Raw genomic sequence first — 25,818 nt, 5'->3', positions numbered from 1 at the left:
GAATCAAACACATAAACACACAAAGACATACTGAGGCTCTGAGTAAAAATTTACCTAAACAGCAGAGGCCTCCAAAGCAGACACCCAAACAACTGCTACCTCAAGACACCCCACAAGCAACACAAACCACAAAAGCAGTGTGCAAAGCAGTCACAGCCCTTAAGGCCAAATACAACACCAAACATATTTGTCATAGGTGACTCCATAGTCAGACACACTGACGTCCCACTCACCAGGCTGAACAAGGAGAGGGTCACAGTAAGCTGCCTATCAGGCGCTAGAATCCGCCACATAACACAAGCACTCGGGTCACTCCACGGCAAGTACAAATATGACACAGTCATTGTCCATGCTGGTGTGAACGACCTGAGACTTACCTCCCTGGACTACATGAAAAGAGACATAGAGGAGCTCTCTGATTATGTAGCCCAGGCAGGTATGACCCTGACCCTGAGCAGTATCCTTCCTTCACCAAGAATGATGCCACAATATAGAGACAAGATGATCAGCTTTAACAATTGGCTTAATGTCTGGTGTCATTCAAAGGAATCCAGTGTCTGTCTGCCTGGGATGACATGCTTGACAAGCCACGCTGCTTCAAGGGACGGCTTGCACCTGTCACCCATGGGATTCTGGATATTGGCTAAGGCTCTTGCCACCCCATAGTGCCTTTTTAGGCAAGGCTCAAATTCTAAACCTACCACCTTAGCAAACAAAAATGGGAAGAAATTGAGGGTAATGCTGCTCAATGCCAGAAGTCTAAATCTCAAAATGCACGCACTCGAGGCCCTTCTCAGTATGGAGAACATCGATGTCTGTGCTGTAACTGAAACCTGGTTCAAGGCTCCTGAGAGCACCCCGGCACTATTAGGTTTTACCTCATATCATGCGTTCCGGCCCCAAAACCCGGACCACACCACAAAAGGAGGGGGTATATTTATAAAGGATACCCACACCTCCAGGTTGGTGGCAACGCACGAAGCTTCGGAAACCATCCAGGTGCAACTAACCATAGGCAAAACTGCTCTACAAATTGTAGCATGCTACAGGCCACCCTCTCAAACTCAGGAACCCCACACAGCCTTCCTGAAGACACTGGAGGGTATAAATGTATCTCCAAACACCATCATATTGGATGACTTCAACTACCCGAATATAGACTGGGAACATTACTCAAGCCCTAACTTTCTAGCCCAATGGTTCCTGGAGTTCATAAATTCAAATGCCATGGAACAGCTAGTCACTGTTCCCACGAGAGGAGAAAATATACTAGATCTCATTATCACAAACATGGGGACAAAATGCTCCACACGAGTATATCCCTCATTGGTGAGATCTGATCATAAACTAATCTCACTGGAAATCCACATCCGCCCCCACCCCAAACAAAAAAGACCACAGTGAAGAACTTCTCTAAAGCAAACTTCACACTATTCAAGACTGGTGTGGTATCCTTCAAGGCCCCCTGAGCCAGTGGAAACCACAACCCAAACTGCGGAAGCCCTTACAAATGCCTTCTATGAACACCTCCAGGACTGCATGGATCAGGCAATCCCAAATAAAACCAAGACTCTTTCCACAAAGGGCAAACGAGCAGTCTGGTGGACCCCAGCCATTAACAAACTTTACAATAAGAGGAGAAAGCTATTACATGATAGAACAAAATCCATAAAAGGGAAGTCACCCCTGATCATTATTAGTAAAAAAACACGAGCACTCATAAAATCAACTAAGGCCAATTTTGAGAGAAAAATTGCCATGGATTCAAAGGACAATCATAAGGCCTTTTTCAGCTATGTTAGGAACCTGGGTGGAAACTCCCAGATATGCTCAGAATTAGTCCAAAATGATACAAAAATCACTGAACCCACAGACATTGCCAACATACTGGCAGACAGGTTCAGTGCAAACTTCACCCCCCTCTCCCCTCCTAAAGGAGAGATAACTATCCCAGTGGAGTGTAGCCTCCCAGACATCTCAAATGCGCAGGTGAAAGCTGCTCTCTCTAAAGCTAAAAACACAGCATCAATGGGACCGGATGGTGTCCCCGGCTGTGTGCTACACGAGCTAAATGAGGAATTAAACCAGCACATAAGGCAGCTGTTTAATCTCAGCCTTATCACAGGATACGTGCCCAAGGAGTGGCGTACGGCACCTGTGGTCCCACTCCACAAAGGCGGTGCCTCTATGGACCCTGGTAATTACCGCCCCATAAGCTTAACAAGTCTAGTCTGCAAAGCTATGGAGAGGATCATAATGGAGCTCATAAACAAAGATATAGGGGACTTGCAGACATTGGACCCGACCCAGTTTGGCTTCGTCAAGGGCAGATCATGCCTTTTGAACTTGGTCGACTTCTTCGAAACAGTCACCAAGGCCATTGATGAGGGAAAGGCAGTCCATACAGCCTACCTTGACCTTGCAAAGGCTTTCGACACAATACCCCACTCGGGTATTGTAGAAAAACTTACCAGCTTAAATGTAAACCCATATGTCACAAGATGGGTTGCAAACTGACTTAAGGACAGAACCCACAGGGTTAGAGTTGCTGGCGCTATGTCAGACTCCAAGCCGGTCACAAGTGGTGTCCCACAGGGCTCGGTCCTTGGCCCCCTATTGTTCGGCATCTACTTCTCAGAAGTACAGGCCAACATGGGAGGACTTTGGCTGACAAAGTTTGCTGACGACTGTGAACTGGGCGCCATAGTGGAAAGTGCATTGGACACGGATATCCTTCAGAAGGGACTCACGGAAACAGATAGCTGGTGCCAGAGCCATGGCCTGAAGTTAAACGCCAAAAAATGTATAGTCATACCCTTTGGGAAAAACAAGGTAACCCCAAGCTACCATATAGGTGGCAATCCACTAAGCACAGAAGAGGTTATCAGGGACCTGTGGACCTAGGTTGACAGTGGCCTTTCTTTTGACACTCACGTTGCTAAAGTGGTTAGAAAGACCTTCTACACTGCCCACCTGATCATGAAGGGATTCACATCCAGATCTAGTGAGATCATTGTTCCCCTGTACTCTTCACTTATCAGACCAATGATCGAGTACAATGCCCCATTCGGGATGCATCTCACCCGACATCTGCAGCAATTGGAGAGACCCCAAAAGTTCCTCACCAAAAGGATAAAGGGACTCCAAAATCTGTCATATGCTGCCAGATTGAAGAAACTCCAGCTCTATTCAGTTGCATACCGTCTGCTCAGAGGTGACATGTGCCTGACATACAAGGCCATGTCCAACCCGGAATTAATGGACATGCTCCACCTCAAAAAATCCAAATCCACCAAAACCACTAGAGCAAGCAACTTAAACCTTAGCATGGATATAAATAGGACGTACTGGAGGGATAGATTTATCACTCAGAGACTCCCTATGCTGTGGAATAAAATCCCGGTCCATGTGAGGCAGAGCACCTCGCTGGCTCTGTTCAAGAGAAATCTTGACCTGTGGATGGGAGATCGTAGGTTTATCCCGGGAATCATCTCTGTATCACTGCTGGACAGAGGCACAACAAACTAATGGGCAAAGTATTTTTTCATATAAGGGGTGGTGTAAGCCACAAAAATTTGGGCTAGGCTTATAAATGCCTTAGGGCAGATAGCCTAGTATAAACCTATGAACCTATTACTCACTTTGAAATAGTCTACTTTGAAATAGCCTTTCCCTCTGATCCTGCAGCAAATGCCACCAGTAGCTGCTCATTTTTTCTTTGAGCTTTGGTCTTGTTTAAGTAGAATCTTAGTTGTCTGTGTACGTCCAAGGAATGCAGAATCCGCTCCCCCTTGTTCTGCGGATTTGGATAAAAAGTTGGCAGGTGAAAAGTTTGGTTAAGAGCAACACTGGAAACCACCTTAGGCATAAAAGAAGGATTGGTCCTGAGGGATACCCTGTCTGGGTAAAAATGATAAAAGGCTCCACAGCTATGAGGGCCTGTAACTCTGAAACCCTTCTTGCTGAAGTGATTGCCAGGAGCAAAGCTGTTTTCCATGATAAAAACTTTATATCTGCAGTAGCAGCTGGTTCAAATGGAGGCAGGGTGAGCTTTTCCAACACAAAATAGAGGTCCCATGCAGGAATTGGTGATGATCTGGGAGGCCTTAAAATTTTGGCCCCTCTAAAATACTGTTTTAGCAAAGGGTGTGAAAAGATCAGTGGCTCTGTGTTGTAATGAGCCGAGATGGCAGAGGCATGGATTTTTATTGATGATAAAGATAACCCTTTGTCAAGCATCTCAGTCAAGTATTGTAAAATCTGAGGAATATTTGGCTTTGCTGTGTCAGTTCCTTGTGCTTGGTTCCAAGCACAGAATCTCTTTCATTTATCAGCATAAGATTTTCTAGTACTAGGCCTTCTGGCTTCCAAAATGCCATCCATCACAGACTTACCGAGAGGTGTTTGAATAACTACATGATCAGCCATGCTGCCAGGTTCAGTGTTTGGAGCTGATTGTGCAGGATCAGATTGTTTTGCCGAGACAGTAAATGAGGTATTTGAGGCAAGTACCAAGCTGGGAGTTGAGACATATTTCTTAGGATTGGATACCAGTGTTGGTGGGGCCAGTCCGAGGCAATTAGAATAATTTTTGGCTTTTCTTGTCTGACCTTTAGGAGGACCTTAGGAAGAAGAGGCAGAGGAGGAAAGGTGTAAACTGATAGGTTTTTCCAACTGAAGGATAGGGCATCCACTTTCCATGGTTGTCTGTGACAAGTCCTTGTGCAGAATTTGTCCAGTTGATAATTCTGAGGAGAGGCAACTAGATCTATGTCCGGGCACCCCATTTATTTGTTATCATGCTGAAGACTTGTGGATCGAGTTTCCACTCGTGAGGGTCCATAAGGTTTCTGCTTAGGTCTTCTGCCAGAGTATTTTGTTTTCCTGGCAGGAATTGAGCTTGAAGATGTACTTGGTAAGTCAAGGCTGTGTCCCACAATGCCATGGCTAGTCTGCAAAGGGGGTATGAGTGTGTGCCCCCCTGCTTATTTATGTACCACATAACTGTGGTGTTGTCCGTCTTTATCAGTAGTTGTCCTGGATGAAGTAAGCCCTTGAAGGCTGTCAGGGCATTCTGAACAGCTAACATCTCTTTCTGGTTGATATGCAGATGCATTCAGGGCATATGGACCCCAAAACAAATGCATCTCCCCGCCAGGTGGGCCCACCCATGCATACTCTGATACGTCTGTAGTTAAGGTTTGGCTGGCAGGGGGTAGAGTGAAAGACCGTCCCATGTTCTGGTGACATGTCTCTGCTCACCAAAGAAACTCCTGTTGTAGGCAGGGAATGAGAGGAATCATTGTTTCCACACTGTGACAATGTCGACTCCATAAACATTTTTGTTACCACTGTAGTTTCCTCATATGCAGTCTTGCATATGGAATCAGTAGAATGCAGGATGCCATGAAACCCAAAGCCTGCAGAATTTGTCTTGCAGATAACTGGGTTTTTGTTGCCATCTGCTGGAAGTAAATAGTCAGTTGCCTTTGTTTGTCTGGCGTGAGGAAAGCCATCTGGGCAGTTGTATTCAAGCTTTCACCCAGGAATGTTATCTTTTGAGAGGGTACCAGTTGTGATTTCTTTTAGTTTATTGTGTACCCTAGGCATGTTAGAAGCCTTTTCACAAATGCCAGATGCTGATGAATGTCGTTGTTTTCTGCTTAAATGAGACAGTCGTCCAAGTAAGGATAGATTTGTATACTTCTTTGTCTGCAAAATGCAATTACTGGTGTAAGGCACTTTGTAAAGACCCTGGGCGCAGTAGATAAGCCAAAGGGCAGTGCAGAGAATTGGTAATGCATAAAGCCAGCCTTGAAACGGAGGTATCTTCTGCATGATTCCCTTATTGGGATATGCAGGTATGCCTCTTTTAAGTCTAAAGTCACTAGCCAAGCGTTCTTGCCCAGCATGGGCAGAAGCTGCTACAAAGTTAGCATTTTGAATTTTGGAATGTCCAAGAATGTGTTCAAAATTGATAAATCCAGTATTGGGCACCAGGCCTTGTCTTTTCTGAGTACCAAGAACGGTCTTTAGTAAAACCTTGTCCTTTTTCCTGTTCTGGCACTGGCTGAATAGCCCCCATATCCATGAGGGATGCAACTTGTTTCCTTGCCTCTGCCCATTGATATTTTGGCAGATCTGGCCAACCGTTTGGAATTGGCAGAGTGTGGAAATGAAATCTGTATCCCTGGGATACTATGTTCAATACCCACTTGTCCTGGGTTATTAACTGCCAATTTTGAGTATAAAGTGCTAATTTTCCCCCTAAGGGAGCTGCCAAAAGAGTGTAGGGTTGCGTTTTATTTCCTCCAGATTTGGAGGTAGAGGCACCCCATTGCTTTGACCTGTAAGAATCCTGTGACTGGTATCTAGAGCCTTTAGGGCACCTGGATTTGCCCCATGAAGCTCTGTCGGACACAGGAAAGGACCAATTTTTTGTAGGCCATTGTCTACTGAATCCTGGTGGCTGCACTTGTAAGAGGTCTTACAGTTTTGCATAGACTTAGCTTTGTCTTCCATTTTCTTTAAAACCTCTTCTGCCTTAATACCAAACAGAGTATCATGCTGTAAAGGTGCATCCAGCAATTTAGCTTTAACATGATCAGGCAAATTTTGCTCTTTTAGCCAGGCATGCCTTCTAATCACAGAACCAGTAACTGCAGCCCTGCAGAGGCCTCTAAGGAATCAAAACCCCATTGCAAAGTATGCTTTTCCAACTTGTTCTGCTGCATGCAATAATTCCTGTAATTCTTTATTTTCTACATATTCAGAAATCATCATTTTCTGTTTCAGTAATCCCATAACATGCTGTTGATATTTAAGCATATGAAACTGGCAGTTTAAGGCCCTAACTGCCAAAGTTGCAGATGTATAAACCTTCTTTCCCCATCTATCCAGTGCCCTGGAATCTCTATCAGAGGGGGTAGGATTTTTAGCTGTTGAGGCCTTTACACCTTTGGGACCCTGTGAGATAGTTTCAGGGTTAGCAGCAGGGTTTTTAAATATAAATTTGTGTGAATCAGGAACCCTGTAATATCTGTCTGGCTTACTAGGAGCCAGAGGTAAGGAATCTGGAGTCAAGCTTGTCTCCGAAAACACATCATCAACAATGTCTAAGACAGGAGGTATGGCTAAAGGCTTATACTGAGGGAGAAGAAGGAAATCCCTAAGCTTCTTTTTTGATTCTGAGAAATCTTGACTCCCAGTGAGAAATCTTGACTCCCAGTGAAAATGCTCCCTCAAAGTATGCAAGGTTTCTCCAAAGGAATAATCTTCAGGAGGAGATGCAGATGGGATGGATTCCTCCGCATCAGAATCCTCATAGGGTGGTATAGAAGATTCCTGATCCGAAGAGGAATCAGAAGAAATAGAAACCTGATCTGAAGATTCATAATCAGTGTCTTGCCTAGGCCTCTTATCAGGAAGGGGTTGGGAACCCCTGATTAAGGTAATTAGGTCTTCCGCCATTTTGATCATTTGTTTTTTGGGCAAAGATGCCTGTGCACGTGGCTCATGCGTCATTTTTTTTAGCTTTAGAAGTTGCTTTTGTTTTTGATTTTGAAGCTGGCGTCTGTTTTATATAGAAATGCTGAGGCCTGAAGACACCCTCAGAAGCCGGTGCCTGCTCAGCGGCTCTGGACCCATCTGAGGGAGAGAAATCCACGGGTACAATACTTTGAGAATCTCGATGCGTGCTGGACTCCACATGGGTCTCAGCAGAGACCTGTGACTCGAAAGTAGTGGGTATCAGGGGCTGCAAAAGCTCCTCACTGAGTACCGGCGACTGGCTTAGGGGAAGCTTCGTCATCGGTTTTGGACCTCGACGGTCTGTCTTTGTCCTTTTCTTTGCGTTTTTTGTGAACTCCGGTAGTCAGATTGCTATCCAACGACATTTCAGGGTAGTTAAATCTGTTTCCAAAATATTTTGAAGCAAAGATATACAGACGCTTAATAGCGCGTTGGTTAAATCTAGCACAAAACCGACAGCAAGGCACGTTATGATCTGAGCCTAGGCAAGGAATAAAGTACAAATGGAAATCCTTATGAGGCATTTGCTTCCCACAAGTAATGCAATTATTAACTTTTACTGATATCGCTAAGGAGTAAGAAAAAAAGTTTCCCCAACGGGGTACTTAGCTTTAAGTGAAGACTTCAGTTCTGAAACTCGAATTCGAAAATTTCAGGAGTCTGCCGACCGGCACTTACGAACTGCTTCTGCTTCAGGCACCGCACAGCAAGAAAGACCAAAGAAAATGGCGTTGGCTGCCTGTTTTATACCCTTGACGACCTGACGTCATGGAAGAAGAGACAGCAACTGATGCAGGACCCAAAACTTTGAAATTCAGGCTGACTGAGGGCAACTTGCCAGCAGATTACCCATATGTAATGACTGCAACAGTGAAACACAAAGAACATCTAAACTGATGTGACAGGGGGTGGTGGTTTATAAACCCAGGAATGTAGCCTCAGGTTGTCCTCAGAAATAAATGATCACTGCAGCATTACATCACTACTAGTCAACTAGTCAAGGACAATCCCCATACCTGAAAGACTAAGAAGGCCAAGAGAAAATGGATCTCTCTCTCTCTGAGATAGAGGCCCAAGCCTACCTTAGGAGCAACTTCAGCCCATCCAATGGCCATCAAGGGGATAACCTTCCACCCCATCCTGTGAGAAATCTCCTTCCACCATTCTTCTCAAACTTGGAAATACAGCCAGAGAGTGATAGCAAAGATTGACATTACACCAGTTCAAGTGGCAAAAAAAGAACTGGCAAGTGCAAGGGACAAATGTGCTTAAGTAGTTAAACATGTGACATCACAGCATGCACCATCACAAGTATGCATCTGTCAATGAGTAAAGGAACATCTGTAAAAGTGATTTCAAAGCTGAGTGGTAAACAGGAAAAACTCTACCATAGGGTACAACAGGAAGAATCCTTGACGTTAGACCTAGTCATTTCTGTTCTAATAAGCTTATGAGATCTAAATAAAGCCCTTGGTGTTTCCATTATCAACTACCCTCCCCCCCCACTTCCTCAATTTTTAAATGGGGTCAAAGTGCTGTCTCAGCTGTTACCATTTCTCTCTAGTCAAAGCCACTGTCCTCCCTTCAACAGTCATGCGCATATTAGCCTGGCCTCATACAATCCATCCATCTCTTGGCTGGATGCCATAGTTTCCTCTTGCCTTTTTCTCATCTCTCCCAAGTCTGCTTTACTAAATTGTCTTCCATTTTCCGGAATATTTGACTGAACTACAACAATCTGTTCTCCTTGATCTTCTCTCCCAGGATAGTTTGATTTCTTCTCTGATGTCCTAATTTCTTCATCTTTCTACACAACAAAATAGGATAATATCCAATAGTCATTAAATGCGAGGGCTGTGGAAACATTTACAATAATCTAGTTACTGATACCATTATCAGTAGAGCACAAAAAACTTTTCTTTGAGGACTGTACATACAGTATAGGTTCAGGTTACTAGGCTGTAGAGCACTTACAAGCCTAGCCATGTTATTCCTGAGTTACCACAATTGACCTTGGTTATATGGGCATTATTTGCAGAGTGGGTCTATGATCAGCACCGACTACCCCTGTCCACGAGGGACATGGGTTCCACCCTTGGGGTGAATATGCAGTCTCCCATCCACTTGTCTAGGCTGTGCATGAACAGGGTCAGAGAGGAGCTCTGCTTCACATGAACTAGAAGTTTATTCCAGAGGAGTATCGATTTCTGGGAGCTATATCTCTCTTTCCAACATGTTCTGTTCATGCCACAGGCTAGGTTAAGATCCCTAGATTGAGTGACTCTTGTGCCATTTCACTTGCAGATGTGCAGCATTTCCATTAGGGGCAAGGTCAAAGCCTGCCGTGTAAGTCAAGCACAAGTCATCTCTCAGCAGTCTCTAAGATAGAGAATACAGTGACAGGCTTTCAGTCTATCCATGTATGTCATGTTTGGAAGCCCTATATTTTCTTGCCGAGAAACCTCTGTGGTCTCTCCAGCTGCTACAGATGTCTGCTGAGGTACATGCAAAAGGGAGCACTGTACTCTATTAATGATCTGATAAGGGTCAAGTACAGTGGGGTAATAACATCCTTAGACATGGATGCGAAGACTAATTATGAGATGCACAATTTAAAAGGCTTTCTTTACTACTGTGGAAACACCAATCAAAGTTTAAATTACTATCAACTTGTGTTCCCAAATCTCACACCACTGGTTTGAGCTTAGGGGAGGGTTGTCAATATTGTAATTAACAGGAAATTCTGCTTTGCCAAAGGGGGTAATAATGCACTTTTTTGCATGTAGTTTTAGCCTGTGGCTTTAGCATCAATCATGTCTATTAGTCCCTTCTGTAATATGTTAACATCACTGGGAGACTCAATGATTACACCCAACTTGCAATCATTAGCGAATGTAGTAAGCCACAGGCCGTCCACTTTGGCCTGGACTTCAGAGAAATAGATTCCAAACAGTAAAGGGCGCAGCTGAGATACTTGTGGTACGCCACTGTTGACTAGTCTACTGACAACGAGGTGGAGTCACTACTTTGACACTAACTGCTCTGTCGGTGAGCCAAATGGCTTTTCATCTAGAGATACAAGGACCAATTCCCAGCTGGGAGAGTTTCTCAATGATGCCTGAAGTGGATTGTGTCAAAAGCCTTGGCTATGTCAAGACGGGTGGCATGCACTCGTCTTACCTTCATCTACAACTTTGGTGACATTCTCAAAGAAGTTTTTTACCAAGCTTAACAAGCATGATATACCCTTAATGAAGCCAAACTGGGTAGGGTCTAGAGTTTGAAGGTCACCTATGCCCTTGTTAAGGTCCATGACTATTCTTTCCATGGTCCTGCAGATGAGGCTGGTTAGACTTATGAGTCTATAAGTTCCCAGGGTTGGTTAAAGGCCCCCCTTTGAGCAGGGAGATTACTGCTGCTGTTCTCCACTCTGCTGGAACAAAGCCAGATCTCGGGGTGTGGTTAAAAAGACCGCCAAGTGGCTCCGGTAGGTCATGTTTTAGATTGCTTAGTAAGCAACCTGGAATGTTATCTGGTCCCACTGAGGTAATGTTTCTGGCCTTGGAAAGCATGTATATGGCGATCTCTAGAGATACTAGACAGAGGACTGGTGTCGGGTATGCTTTGAGATATGGCTGATGGGGACAGGGGGTGAAGTTTGCTCCAAATCTGTCTGCTAGCAGGTTGGCAATTCCCTCAGGCACACAGTATGAATGAACATAAAGTTCAAACCTGAATACTTATTAGGAGGTAAAAAGGGAATTACTTTTTCATCTTCAGCAGAACATGGCAACCATGAGATCATGATTGCACTTTGCCATTGCTGATTCTGGCCCTTTAACAGCTATATATAAAAAGATAATGTTAAAAAGCTAGAAAAGGAAGGCTGTTTGCACTAAAAAACACAACTAAAAGAAATACATAAGGGAGTAACGCTACAGACCTTGTCAATGAAAATAAAGCAAATACAGCCAAGTTCAAATAAAACAGTCTTTCTCCCTTTAAAAGCTCCTATCACAGTTTACCTGTGTAGGGTCTACTTCGCCCTGAATGATGTTGAGAATTGCAATGTAGCAGTGATTTGTCTGACGGTCTCTGCCTGTGGAAACCATGACATTCTTGGGCTGAAGAAGTCTCCGCATTACATCCAGAACAGTTGTTTTTCTAACACTAGCAACCTGGAAGACAAATCAAAACTAAAGATAAAGCTTCCTTTCATCCAATGGGGAACTTCAAGTAAAACAGCCGACATATTCTACTCTCTTAGCAAACAAGTAAATAAATGCTCAGTTTGATGCCCTTTCTTCCAAAACTGTTTTTACTATTCAATTACTACTGAGAATAAAATAAATCACAAGATTATAATATAAATACCACAAACAGAAGAGGTTTCATTTTACAAATACAATTCCCACTTAAAAATATATTACAGTTTTAGAGTAGTGAACTAAACACATACTGCAACATAAAATGCATCTTGCACACAATAGCAAAGCACTAAACAGTTAATGTGCTGCCTTTAAAGTAGTAAGCAATTACTATTACTTTTAATTATTATTTTTTCTGATTAATTGGAAAATTGCCAAGAACCAGAAGAATAGATTATCTAGAGTTTACAAACAGGGTGTCAGTGCTGTTTAAGAACCACCACGTACTAACTACAGGCAGCATTACCTGTAATACAAGCTCAATAATACAGTTAGATGATATTTCAAATCAGAAATCAAAGATGTAAACGCCCTAGTAAATTATTGCTGTGAAACTTCTGCCCCAAGTGTGACCTAATATGTCCTTCTACATTTCTTACACGAGTCAAGTAACAAAAGGAAATACCATGCACCAGTCATTTCATAGGTTCACAGGTAGGTACTAGGCTATAGGCCCAAGGGCCTAAGTAAGCCTAGCCAACAAGGTTCCCTGGCTTGCACCACCCAAGAAAGTTAATTTCCTGTGCCCCTGTTGAGCAGAGCCACAGTGATCTCCGAGGTGTACATCCCATTTCCCATCCACTCATCAAGACTTTTCTTGATGAGTGCTAATGAGGAACTTTGCTTGACATAGATGGGTAGCTTGTTCCAGAGTATAGGAACTCTCTGGGACAGGAATCTATCCCTCCAGCATGTCCTGTTTATCGTGGTGACAAGGTTGAGGTCCCTAGAGCGTTTACTCAGAGGGATTGGTACTTCTTAAGGTGTAGCATGTACAACAGCTCTGGGTTTAACATAGCTTTATACGTTAGGCAGTGATCTCTTTGGAGTAGGCGATATGCTACAGAGTAAAGCTGGAGTTTTTTTTGAGACTGTCAGTGTAGGGCATCTGTTTGAGGCCAGTAATCCTCTTTGTGAGATACTTCTGTGGCCTTCCAGCTGCTGCAGAGGTCTTGTGAGGTACATTTCAAAAGGGGCGCTGTACTCTATAATGGGTCTAATGAGTACCAAGTAGAGGGGAACAATGACCTCTTTTTTTCCTGGATGAGAACCCTTTTGTGATGTGTGCCACATAGGATTTCCTGTCTAGTGTGGCGATGTGATTACCAAAGAAGAGACTACTGTCCACCTGGGTCCCAAGGTCTCATCACACATTTGGCATTAAGTAGACTGCCTTTTATGTGGCAGTTCATGGGTACAGAGTTTTTACCAAAGGGGAGGACAATGCACTTTTTGGCATTAAGCTTGAGGCCATGCCTCTGACACCAGGCATCCATCTCAGTGAGGCCCTTCTGTAGGAAGTCCACATCATTTGGGGACCCTACTATGGCTCCTAGTTTGCAGTGATCTGCGAACTTAGTTAGCCAGAGGCCTTCTGTGTTTGGTATCTACTTCTCTGAAGTACAGGCTAACAGGAGAGGTCCCAGGACTGAACCCTGTGGTACTCGATTTGTCACTGGTTTCAAGGCAGATTTGGAGTCTGTAACTTTTACAGTGTGGGTTCGGTCAGTGAGCCAGTTGACAACTGATCTTGTGACGTAGAGATTTATACCTAGTTTAGTGAGTTTAGCTATAATTCCAGAATGGGAGATGGTGTCAAAATCCTTGGTGAGATCAAGATAGGCTGTGTGTGAACCACCTTACCCTCGTCTACGGCTTTGGTGACTGCCTCAAAGAAGTCAATCGGGTTCAGAAGGCATGATCTGCCTTTCACTAACCTGAACTGGGTGGGGTCCAGAGTATGGAGGTTACCAATGTCTTTGTTTATGAGTTCCATGATAATATGTTCCATGGCCTTGCAGACAAGGCTCGTCAGGCTAAAAGGGCAATAGTTCCCAGGATCACTGGTGGCTCCCCTTTTGTGAAGTGGGATAACTTGCTGTGCACCATTCAGTGGGCACAAAGCCTGACGCAAGACTATGATTGAACATGGTGCTTAGGTGGGGAGCCAGTTCATTCTGAAGTTCATGTAAAACGCAGCCTGGGATGTTGTCCGGTCCCATGGATGCTGTGTTTTTGGTTTTAGAGTGCGCAGCTTTTACCTGCATAGATGTGACTACAGGGACTCTGCATTCTTCCTGTATAGATATGGGCCCTTTAGGGAGTGAGAGGGGAGTAAAGTTAGCACTGAACCTATCTGGCAGGATGTTGGCAATTATCAGTTGGTTCTGTAATTTTCATGCTGTTGTGCTGTAACTCAGAGCAGATCTGGGTGTTGCCATTGAGATTCTCGACATAGCTATAGAATGCTTTGTGGTTGCCCTTAGAATCAGTGGTGATTTTGTGGTTGTAGCTAGCTTTGGAGGACCTTATAAGGGATCTCAGCTTCTTACTGAGGCTGACCAGGCAAGCTCCTCCACTCATGGGATTTTACTCTCTTTTGCAACAGTTTCTTCCTTCTGTTGTAGAGTTTGTTTATGGCAGGGGACCACCAGATTGGCTTTTTTTTTTTGGAGGATAGCATGTTGGTTCTGTTTGGGATAGCATGATCCATGCACTCGTGTAAGTGCTTATGGAGTGCATTTGTGTAGGATTCAGCAGTCGTAACTGTATTGTCCATCTGCATGAGTGTCATGAAGTTCTCCACTTCTGTTTTAAGAAGCATGAAGTTGGCTTTGGAGAATTTCTTTTTACCGTGGTTTCCTTAATGGAGGGTGGGGACGGGATGCGGATATCTAGGGTGATTAGCTTATGGTCGGATCTGACCAATGAGGAGTTGACTTCAGGTGTGGAACACTGGTCACGCATGTTGGTAATGACTAGGTCTAGGATATTGTTGCCCCTGGTGGGGGTGTGGATAAGTTGATCCAGGGCATTGGAATTTATGAATTCCAGAAAGCATTGAGCGAAGGAGTTGGTACATGAGTAGTTTTCCCAGTTAATGGTGGGGTAGTTGAAATCGCCCATTATTAGGGTGTTTGGTTGAACCCTAATATTTTCCAGTATATAAAGAAAAGAGGAGTGGGAATCCTGGGGCATGGTGGGGGATCTGTAGCAGGTTACAATTTGGATTGCAGTTTTGCCCAGAGTTAGTTACATTTGGATAACCTCGGATGCATTATGCTGCACAACTAGCCTGGAGGTGTGGATATCCTTAATGAATATGGACACACCTCTGCCTTTGGTGTTCTGGTCCAAGTTAGATGGCCAAAATGTGTGGTACGAGTTATAGCCTGGTAATGCAGGGGTGCTCTCTACAGCCTTGAACCAGGTCTCAGTCACTGCACAGATATCGATGTTCTCCATTTTATGGAGTGCCTAGAGTGACTGCATTTTGATATTTAGACTTCTAGCACAGAGTAACATTACCCTCAGTTTTTGCTTGCCTGTTCCTGTTATGGTGGTGAATTTGTCATTTGAACCCTGTCTAAAAAAAGGCACTATAGGGGCGGCAAAAGCCTTAGCCAGTATCCGGAATCCCAGGGGTGACAGGTGCAGGCCATCTCTGACAAAGCATCATGGTCTGTCGACCATGTCATCCCAGGCAGATAGATACTGGATCCCCTTAAAATGACACCAGAAGCTTAACCAATTGTTGGAAGTCAATCATTTTGTCCTTGTACTGCGGTATCATTCTGGGCGATGGCAGGATGCTACTCAGGGCTAGGGTCATACCTGCCTGGGCTACAAGATCAGAGAGCTCTTCCATGTCTCTTTTCATGTAGTCCAGGGAAGTACGTCTCGGGTCGTTCACACCTAAACAGTCTGCTTGGAAACTAGTTGCAGAATAAGCTGCTATAATTAAAACAATGATAACTCAGTGCTGACTATATATGAAGCCCAATACAGGTAAGACATTACATTTTCTAGGGTGGGGAACCTTGCTTCCAATCTTTCCATTTCAATTCTAACTGTAAAGCTGCTGCATCCTGGAGGTTTGATGTATACACCACCACCATATTTCTTGTCATTTGGTCTTTCAACTTACTTAGGATTTTTTAGTGTCTAGCATTAATAAAATCCCACATTTTATCAAAGCAGACTCCAAGTTCTTGAGGAAGCTGTAGCTCATAATATCAAGTAGCCTTTGTGACAGCAGTCTCAGAGCAAGAGGCACACTGTTAAGAAAGAATTATTGAAACATTAGCCAAAACCTGTCATTTTTATATCTGGATATTCTTGAGTGGCAATCATGTTTTCATTCACTGACTTGGGGACTTGAGATCTGATTAATTTTAACTCACTGCATTATACCAACTCCAATAAATGAGAATACAGTACTGGGAATCAACAAATGTAAAATATACAGGAGCACTCAACATATCAGTCTATCTACGAAAAGACCCTAGACAGTGGTAAACCGTTGAGAACCCTTCCTAAAGACTTTCTCCTTGGTAGTTCTCTCACTCTCCAGCTCCTATGCTCAGAAATGCATGTGTTGACAACAGGTGCATGCCATCTTATCAATTCAGGTTTAGGAGACTGTGCCTGGCCCCACTCTCTCCAGTTTTGCTTTACGGAACTTAGTAGAAACTTGGAAATGAACAAGCAGTGCATACAAAACTACAAGTTTACCATGCATATACACCCCATCAGTAAAGTAAGAATAATTCCTTACTGAAAGTCAGCTGATTGTCAGTTTCTACTTGAATTTATTTATGACAGTCATGGAATTTTTGAAATTAACATACTGCTTCCAATAGTTCCTTTCCTACTTCTTTCTCTCTCTCCTGTGCATCAGCAAATCCCCTTGCTTGCACTTCTTCATACTTTCTTCATTTGCACAACTATTTTTCTTAGTGCGTATCTGACATTAGAATAAGACATGTTTCAGACTTGCCACATGAAATTATGTCAGTCCTCCTTAACCTGGGATGCAGTCAACCTTGTGGCAACTCCAAAACTGCTAGAATATTTTTTTCCATTTTTGATTTTTTTTTAACTTTTATTATTATCCCATAAACAGGATTAATAATCCACCACCCCACCAGAGCCTTGGAGATTAATTTACATTGGCAGTTTCAGTTCTGCAGCATTAAAATTACTTTAACTCTTGGAAAGACAGGGAATTTTGCTCAAACAAGGAGGAAGCTTGAGGTGATGGAAATAAAATGCCTGAGAAAGGTGGTAGGATGCACACTGCGGGACAGATGAAAAAATGAGAACATAAGAACAAAAGACAAAGTAGTTCCAATTGCAGAAAAGATCAAACAGAACAGAGTACAGCCATTCCAGCACATGCTCAGCCTTTCCTTTCTGAACACTCGTACTTCTAGGAGCTCTTGCAGAATTGATGGGGCCCAGTGCCCTTGGTCTCAAGTATAGGAGAATACCACATAGTTTTGGTCTTAAGAACTGAGGTTTGTAATCTTGAGAGAACCTGCAACACTCATCTGACTTTAGCGACGATTCCTCTGTCTCTTACAAACTGAACCACTCTTACTGCTACATTTAAGGTGGGATTTTTTGGAGGAGAGGGAGAAGATCCAGAGCCACCGCTACCCCTGGGGGGGGGGGGGCAACAGGGGCCTGAGGGTTCCTAGGCATCCTCTTCTTGTTTCAATGCCATTTTTTTGGGACTGGCCTTCTTTCCCATTCACCTACTCACCTTTTGGCTGTAATAGAGTCCAGATTCAGATGCACAATTTTTCTCAGATTTAATCAAGTGTGAATGAAAAAGCTATTTTACTGTCTGCACAGTCTTCCTCCTGTCCTCCAATTTTCAAATTACTCACCTGTGAGGTTAACAGCAGATCCTTGTCCACAGGTGCATTAATGAACTGCACTTTGACATACTCTTGCAGGGGTTGCAGCGTCAATGAGACATGCCTCTTAATGAGATATCCATAACTGCTACCCTCAATACTGCACCCCACAGCATCACAGTCTCAATTGATGTACTGTTTACTGACCTGATTGATGGTTTGGGTGAAGTCCAATTAATTTTAGTCTGAAATCCACACGCATCACCCTGATCTTATTCATCTAGTTTGGTCACACGATTCAGGCAACTTCCTTATGAAATGGAAGGGTACTGACAGAAGGCAGTTTGAATTCACACACTCCACTGTAGGATGTTAAACAGGATTCTTTTATAAAAAAACAAAAGGATTCCTGGACCCAGTAAAGCTTATACCAGACTTTCAGGGGACAGGGGGGCTGTGCATCCAATTCCACAGACACATTTATTTACTTTGTTCTCCTGGATGTTAAACATGTCAAATACAATTCTCTAAAGCTCCAAAAATTGAAGAAACTACCAAAAGGCAACAGGCACCCAGATCCAGTAGCTCAAAATACCTTTTTTGGGTGTCCTCTTTACTGTTTTTCCATCTGAAGTGGTCCTCCATTCTCCACATGGCAGCTCCAAATGAGATCTCCTCTATGAGTGAAGAAACACGGTGTCAGTGTCTTGTCATATCCCGGTGAGAAGACATTTGAGAGTATTCCCACTCTAACTTTTGGAGTAATCATTGCTCTTTTCTGGGAAGGGATCCCCATTTCTTTTAACAGTGGGGACTCCTAACAATGAATTCTTATCTGCACTTGGCTGCAGACTGCACAGGGACAAGAAATTCTTGAGCCAAGAAGATCCACTCAAGGGACAGTCAGTAGGAAGAGTGCAGACAGTACAGTTGTGTACACTTACCATAAATGTAGATGTTAGAGTGTATTCACTGTTGCAGTGCGGCCTGAATACCAGAGTCTTGGGATTTCTGAGTCGGATGCTGTTGCTTCTGCCATGACATCAGGTTGTCTGGGGTATAAAACATGCAGCCGATGCCATTACATCAGTTTTTCTTGCCCCAGAAGTCAGCTGCCCCCACAATAGGAAGCAATTATATGGTGTGGAACACCCCCAGCAAAAAGCAAATACACATAGCATAAAATATGCCAAACCAAAAAGGATAGGAGAAAACAAAGCTAGTCAGAGGGCTGGAGGGAGGGTAACCAGAGAGACAGCAACAGTGAATACACTAACATCTACATTTATGGCAAGTGTACACAACTGTACTACGTTCTTCGTGTTTCACTGCTGCAGTCATCAAATTTGGTTGGATTCCCAAAGCTAAGGAAGGGTGGAGGTAGATTAAGAAGCATTAGGGTTAGCAATCAGACCCTGTAAGACTGGTGGGGCAAATCCAGCTCTGGATTTAGAAAAGATAGGCAAGTGGTAATGCTTGGTGAACGTATGCACAGAACTCCAGGTTGTACCTTCCAGGATGTCCTTGGTAGGGACTCCTCTGAGAAATGCAGTACAGGTAGATGCAGCCCTAGTGGAATGTGTTCTTATCCCCTGTGGGGTAGGTTTTCCATGTTGCTTGTAGAAGAAATGGATGCAGTGTGCTACACATTTGGAAATGGTTTGCTTTGAAATGGCCTTCCCCTCTGCCCCTGTAGCAAACCCGACTAGCAGCTGGTCAGATTTTCTGAGAGGTTTTGTCCTGTCCAAACAGAATCTAAGCTGTCTGTGCACATCCAGAGAATGGAGTATCCTTTCCCCTTTATTCTGAGGGTTAGGAAAAAAAAAGTAGGCAAATGAATGGACTGGTTTAGAGTCACACTAGACACCACCTTGGGCATAAAAGATGTGTTAGTCCTGAAGGAAACCCTGTCCGCATGGAAGATAAAAAGAAGTTATGTACTCACCATAACGTTCCATGTGAGTTGTTCCATCTCGCCTTCATTCATCACTGATGGGGTTCGGAGGCGGCCGACTAGCAAGCTCAAAGTTCTCCAGTAGCTCGAAACCCCACCCCTTATCCCACAATCCACTGCTGGAATTACCTCAGATCTTGTTTGCTGCGTGCCATATAGAAGTACAATAATTATTCTGCCTAGGAATGAATACACATTGAAACACCAGGATGAAGACAGCCTCCAGGTCAAATGCCAGCCAGGAGGGGGAAGGAGGGAGGGACGCGAGAATGAAGGCGAGATGGAACAACTCACATGGAACGTTATGGTGAGTACACAACTTCTTTATGTGAAGTTGTTCAATCTCACCGTTCATTCATCACTAATGGGTAGCGTCCCTAGCACCCTGATCTTGGGTGGCTCACAGAAGCACACTCTTCAGAACCGTAGAACCAAATGAAGCCTTGACCCTGGAGGCCTTATCCAATTTGTAATGAGTTATAAAAGTGTGAGGTTTAGACCATGTGGCTGCTGCACAGATGTTATCCAAAGGTAATTTGGCTTGAAAGGCTGTAGAGGTAGAAACTGCTATGGTTGAATGAGCCTTTACCTTACTAGACAAGGGCATATTATGACAAGCATATGTGTAGGTGATACAATCCGACAGCCACTTAGGGTTGTTTTTGCAACTGGTTTACCTTTCCTGGCCTCAAAAAAAGACACAAAGAGCTGATCTGATTTCATAATGTCTTTTGTTCTGTCCAAATAAAATCTAAGTTGTCTATGAACATCGAGTTTATGCAACATATATTCCAATTTGTTGGTATGATTAGGGAAGAAAACGGGCAACTCAATGACTTGATTAATGTTGATCTCAGAACATACTTTGGGCAAAAAGGATGGATTTGTCCTGAAAAATACTCTCTCAGCATGGAAGACCATGTAAGGGGGCTTGATGGATAGGGCTTTGAGCTCTGACACTCTACGGGCTGAAGTGATGGCTACTAAGAAGATAGTTTTCCATGACAGAAATTTTAGTTCACAAGATGATGCAAGCTCAAAAGGAGGAAAAATGATACGAGATAACATAAAATTCAAATTCCAGGGGGAATAAGGTGTCTTCACTGGAGGCCTTATGTTAAAGGAACCTTTTAGAAAAGCCTTAGACAACTGCTGAGCCATAATAATATTCAAACCATCAATTCCTAGATGGAAATTAGATATAGCAGCTAACTGCACCCGCACCATAGCCGCTGCTGCTCCTTTGTTGAAGATTTCTGTCAAGAATTGTAAGATAGAAGACAACAGCGCTGGATAAGGATCAATGTTGTGGGAAGAAGCCCAAATGGAAAATCTCTTCTACTTACTACGATACAATTTTCTAGTGGAAGGTTTATGGGAAGCCAACAAAATCTGACTAGTGTCATGGGAATGATAGAGCCTGGCTATGCTGGGAATTGGAGAAGCCAAGCGGTTAGCTTCAGTGTCTGCAAGGATGGATGAAGATCCCCTGACAGATGTGTCAAGTCCGGAACTGGGTCCAGGATCCATGGATCTTCCAGAATGTGATGGTAAAGAAACGGGAACCAAATCTGCTGAGGCCATTGAGGGGCTATGAGGATGATCGTTCGTCCCAGCGACTTTGCTTTCTGTAAGAATTTGGGTATCGGGGAATTGGTGGAAAAGCGTAGAGGAGACCCGGGGGCCAATCATGGACAAGAGCATCCCTCGGGGAGTGACCTGGTATGGGAATCAGGGCAAAATAGCTTCTGCATTTGTTGTTGATGTGACTGGCGAACAGGTCGCAGGAAGGCTGGCCCCATTTGCGGATGATCCTGTCCACAATCTCTTGTTTGAGGGACCATTCGTGGGGCAATAAGATTGCTCTACTCAGTCTGTCCGCAATGACGTTGGATTTGCCCGGGATGTGCGCTGCCAACAGAAAGCGCTGGGATGACAGTGCCCACTGCCATACTCTGAGAGGGCTTCGCAGCAAAGGAGATAAGACTTGGTCCTGCCTTGTTTATTCAGATACCAGACCACTGAACATGCTGTCGTCTGTATTGCAATTGTCCCTATAGGAAGAGAGTCCTGAAAGTATTGCAACGCTAGAAGTACTGCTCTTATCTCCAAGACATTGATATGCAGACGTGATTCTTGATCTGTCCATGTGCCTTGGGCAGACTTTCCATGAAAAAGCCCCCTCCCCACCCTATCAGGGAAGCGTCCGTGGTCACAGTGGTAACTGAAGGAGGGAGCATGAAAGGACGTCCTATTGTGACATGAAGAGACGTCAACCACCACTGAAAATCCTTGCAGGGATTCGTTATCAGGATCATGTGACTCACTGGAAGTTCTTGGCAAGACCATTGCATGAACAGAAGCCACTGAAGTATTCTCATATGCATCCTTGCTAACGGGATTGCTAAAATAGCTGCTGCCATCAATCCTAGAACTTTCAATACCTCTGCAGCTGGTGCTCTGTTCTTTGATATCAGGGGCATGATGTGTTGGCGAAGAATAGAAATTCTTTCTGGTGGAAGGCGAAGAGTGGTGGTTGACGTGTCTAGTCCTGTCCCTATAAAAACTATATGCTGTGATGGCAACAAGGCAGACTTTTCGAAAGTGACTAATGCCTAGCCGATCGCAAAGTGTCAGGGTAGCCTCTCTCGCTTGAAGAAGTTGATGCCTAGTGGTGGAGGTAAGGAGCCAATCTTCTAGATATGGAAACACCTGGAATCTTAGACACCTCGGGTCACGGTGAGCCATGACTCCCACGCTCTATGAGAGACCAGATCCATAAGCTCATCGTAGGGCAGATACCCCCAAGAAGTGGAAGCTTGAGACCCAAACACCTTCAGGAGAACAGACTTGTCCTCAGTAGGGCTCTTGGACTGCCAATCACCCCTCTGCTTAAGAATTTCAAGAATCTCCGCAAAGGAGATGTCCTCAGAGGGGGATCTAAGGGACCCTTCCGATTCATCCAGGTCGGTGTCTGATGTGAGACACTCCTGAGGGGAGTCAAATGCCTCCTCTTGCATAATCTCTTCCTGGGAACCTCTTCAGGGGGAACTTCTGGAGAGATCTCAGAAGAGCAGGGAGTGCCCTGTGGGGCTACCTGAGGCTGAGGGTCTATACGCTTGGGATGACCGGAGGAGACAGAAACTGACACAGGCACTTTAGGGGAAGAAGAGGCCAGACCTTGAGATGAGGAAGTCTTAGGAGACAACACTCACCTCATGGCTTCGAATGCACCTTGGCTCCGATGAGGAGTCATCGATGGCTCTGACGTAGCAGCGACCTCCTCCCGCACCGAAGCCGTGGGCTCTGAGCCCGAGGTAGGAGCCGAGCTCACCCGAGCAGAGGCCCCGAGAGGAAGAGTCGGCACCTACAAGTCGGTGCAGCTATCCTCTCCGGACCAGACTGGAGAGTGTCGGCTCCTAGAGTCCCCGGGTCGGCACCAAGAACGTCTGAGCTGATGACACTGGGGCAGGTGTTGGCTCCAAGGGATCCAAAATAATCAGGTCGGCCTCCTCCAGCTCCGAAGGTCCAGTATGGGTCGGAGGAGCAGACAATTCAAGAGTAGTGGTCTTCGGCTCCGACAGTTGGGTCTGCGCAGACAGCAATTTAACTAGGCCTGGTGCCTTTACGAGTTTCTGAACCAGCCGATCCATATCCAGATCAAATAAGCTGACAGAGGACCTGGAAGAGTGAACAGATGGTGCAGACTGGAGCAATATGGATGGAGGTTTTTTGAAACCGGTTCCAGAGCAGTGTCCCGGTTCTGAAAAGAACAGACGGTCGTCTCCGAAGGCAGTGGAGCCGAAGTCACCACACTTTGACCTTTTTCCTTTTTTGGACCTAGAATCAGAGGAAGATTTAGATGATTTACTGGCTCCATCCTGGTCAGACAATGCCTCAGAAAAGGGGTGTTTGATGATACCCCTTATCAATCAATTTCCGCTTCCTTTCTGCCAACACTCTGGTGGAAAAGGAGCGACAGATACTGCAAGACTCTTGCAGGTGCACCTCACCCAAGCAGTAAACACACTGCACATGGGCATCTGTGACTGACATTTTCTGTCTGCAGTCTGGGCATTTTTTAAATCCAGACTTTGGATGTTTGTCTTTTTCTTCAGACATTTCCACAACTGAAACACACTACTTAACTATGAGCTGTTTTAACTAACTAACTCACACAAACACACACACAGACCAAAAGGGGCAACTGACAACTATATAATTATTAACAGTATTAAGAAATCCAAAAACAATAGTCCCAACAGAGAACACTGACTAATAACTGAAGAAGGGATCCTAAGGCCAATGGGCCTCGGGCAAGATGGATTATACTGAGGAAAGGGGTATGAACACAGAAAAACTACTATCTACTTGCTAGTAATATCTGCTATTAAGAACAGAACAAGGATATACAAAAATTGAAAAATATAACTTGCTGAAAGTTGAAAAACTCCCAATAAAGTCTCGAGGCAAGCTGGAAACCAAGAGATACGTGCCGCGGCAAACTAGATCTGGGGTAATTCCAGCAGTGCACTGTGGGATAAGGGGTGGGGTCTCGAGCTACTGGAGACTTTTGAGCTTGCTAGTCGGCCATGTTGGAGCTGAGGATCAGCTCCAAACCCCATCAGTGATGAATGAATGGCAAGACTGAACAACTTCACATTGAAGGGTACCACTGCCATAAGGGCCTGTGGTTCAGACACTCTTCTTGCTGAATTGATGGCTAGAAGTAAAGCTGTTTTCCAAGATAGGAATGTCAGCTCTGTTGTAGCAGCTGGTTCAAAGGGGGGAAGAGTAAGTTTTTCCAATACAAAGTTAAGGTCCCAGGCTGGAATGGGAGCTCTCCTGGGGGGGGGTCTTACATTTTTGGCCCCTCTAAGGAAATGTTTTACCAGAGGATGAGAGAAGAGTGGTGGCTCAGTATTATAATGAGCTGAGATGGCTGAGGCATGAATCTTAATTGAAGAGAAGGATGGGCCCTTGTGGAGCATTTCTGTTAAGTAATGTAACATATGCGGTAAGCTGGGCACTTCTGTGCCCCCCCCGAGACTGGCTCCAGGAACAGTATCTTTTCCACTTTTCTGAATAGGATTTTCTAGTACTAGGCCTCCTTGCCTCAAGAATGACATCCAGTACCTGCTTACTAAGGGTTGCTTGGGATTAGCCAGGCTGCAAGGTTCAGGGTTTAAAGTGGAGGGTGCAGAATCTGGCCCGCCTGCTGGGACAGCAGGAAAGGGGTCTGAGGCAGGTGCCATGGTTGTAGCACTGTCAGACTGCGCAAAAGAGGGTACCAGTGCTGGAGTGGCCAAGTCTGGTGCAATCGGGATTGCCCTTGGCTTGTCTGGGTTGATCTTTAGTAGAACCTTCGAGGGGGAAGGCATAGACGGAGAGGCAGAGGGGGGAAGGCATAGACGGAGAGGCTTTCCCAGGTAAAGGACAGGGCATCACTTTCAAAGCTTGGCTGTGGGGAGTTCTGGTGCAGTATTTGTTCAAATGATAGTTCTGAGGGGAGGCAAACAGGCCCACCTCTGGAGTCCCCCATCTGTTCCTCAAAAGCTTGAATATTTTGGGTTCCAGTTTCCATTTGTGTGGATCCATAAATCTGCCAGTGAATTTAGTTTGCCTGGCAGGAATTGAGCTTGTAGGTGCACTTGGTTGCTCAAGGCTGCATTCCACAGAACCATGGCTAGTCTGCAAAGGGGGTAGGAATGGGTTCCCCCTGCTTGTTTATGCATCACATAACTGTGGTGTTGTCTTGTCTTTACCAATAGTTGTCCTGGAAGAATGAAGTCTTTGAAGGCTGTCAGAGCATTCTGTACAGCTAACCATTTATTTTTGATTGATATGCAGGTGCATCTGCTTTGGGCTCCATTAGCCCTGAATGCACTGCCCTGCCATGTGAGCCCCCCAATGCACAGTCTGATGCATCTGTTGTTAGGGTTTAGGCGGCAGGGGGTAGAGTGAAAGAGTCCCTTGTTGCAGTTGCAGGCCTCTGCCCACCAAAGGAACTCTGCTCTTAGACAAGGAATGATAGGAATTATTGTTTCCAGGTCCCGAGAATGTTGACACCATAGACTTTTTAGATACCACTGAAGTTTCCCCATATGCAGTCTTGCATATGGAATTAGCAGAATGCAAGAGGCCATGAACCCCAGAGCTTGCAGTATTTTCCTCGCAGATAGCTGGGGTTTTGTGGCCAGTAGGTTGTCAAATAAATTTGTTTTTCTGGGGTGAGGAATGCCATCTGGGAAGTTGTGTTCAG

The 25,818-nt window shown here is 44.6% G+C and overlaps 1 protein-coding gene across 1 annotated transcript in view; it reads right to left on the bottom strand.

The window, feature by feature from the left end:
* TUBG1 (tubulin gamma 1) overlaps nucleotides 1-25,818 on the bottom strand; it is a gene marked incomplete in the record, with an annotated part of 407,143 nt that overhangs the window by 192,761 nt on the left and 188,564 nt on the right. The window contains 1 exon segment of the mRNA XM_044054706.1: nucleotides 11,556-11,708. Coding sequence (XP_043910641.1) covers nucleotides 11,556-11,708 — 153 coding nt within the window.

The sequence above is a fragment of the Protopterus annectens genome, chromosome 13.part0 (genome assembly GCF_019279795.1).
Source record: "Protopterus annectens isolate FY-2018-M chromosome 13.part0, PAN1.0, whole genome shotgun sequence".
NCBI classification, from domain to species: Eukaryota; Metazoa; Chordata; order Ceratodontiformes; family Protopteridae; genus Protopterus; species Protopterus annectens.
This window is presented reverse-complemented; position numbering and strand designations above follow the sequence as displayed.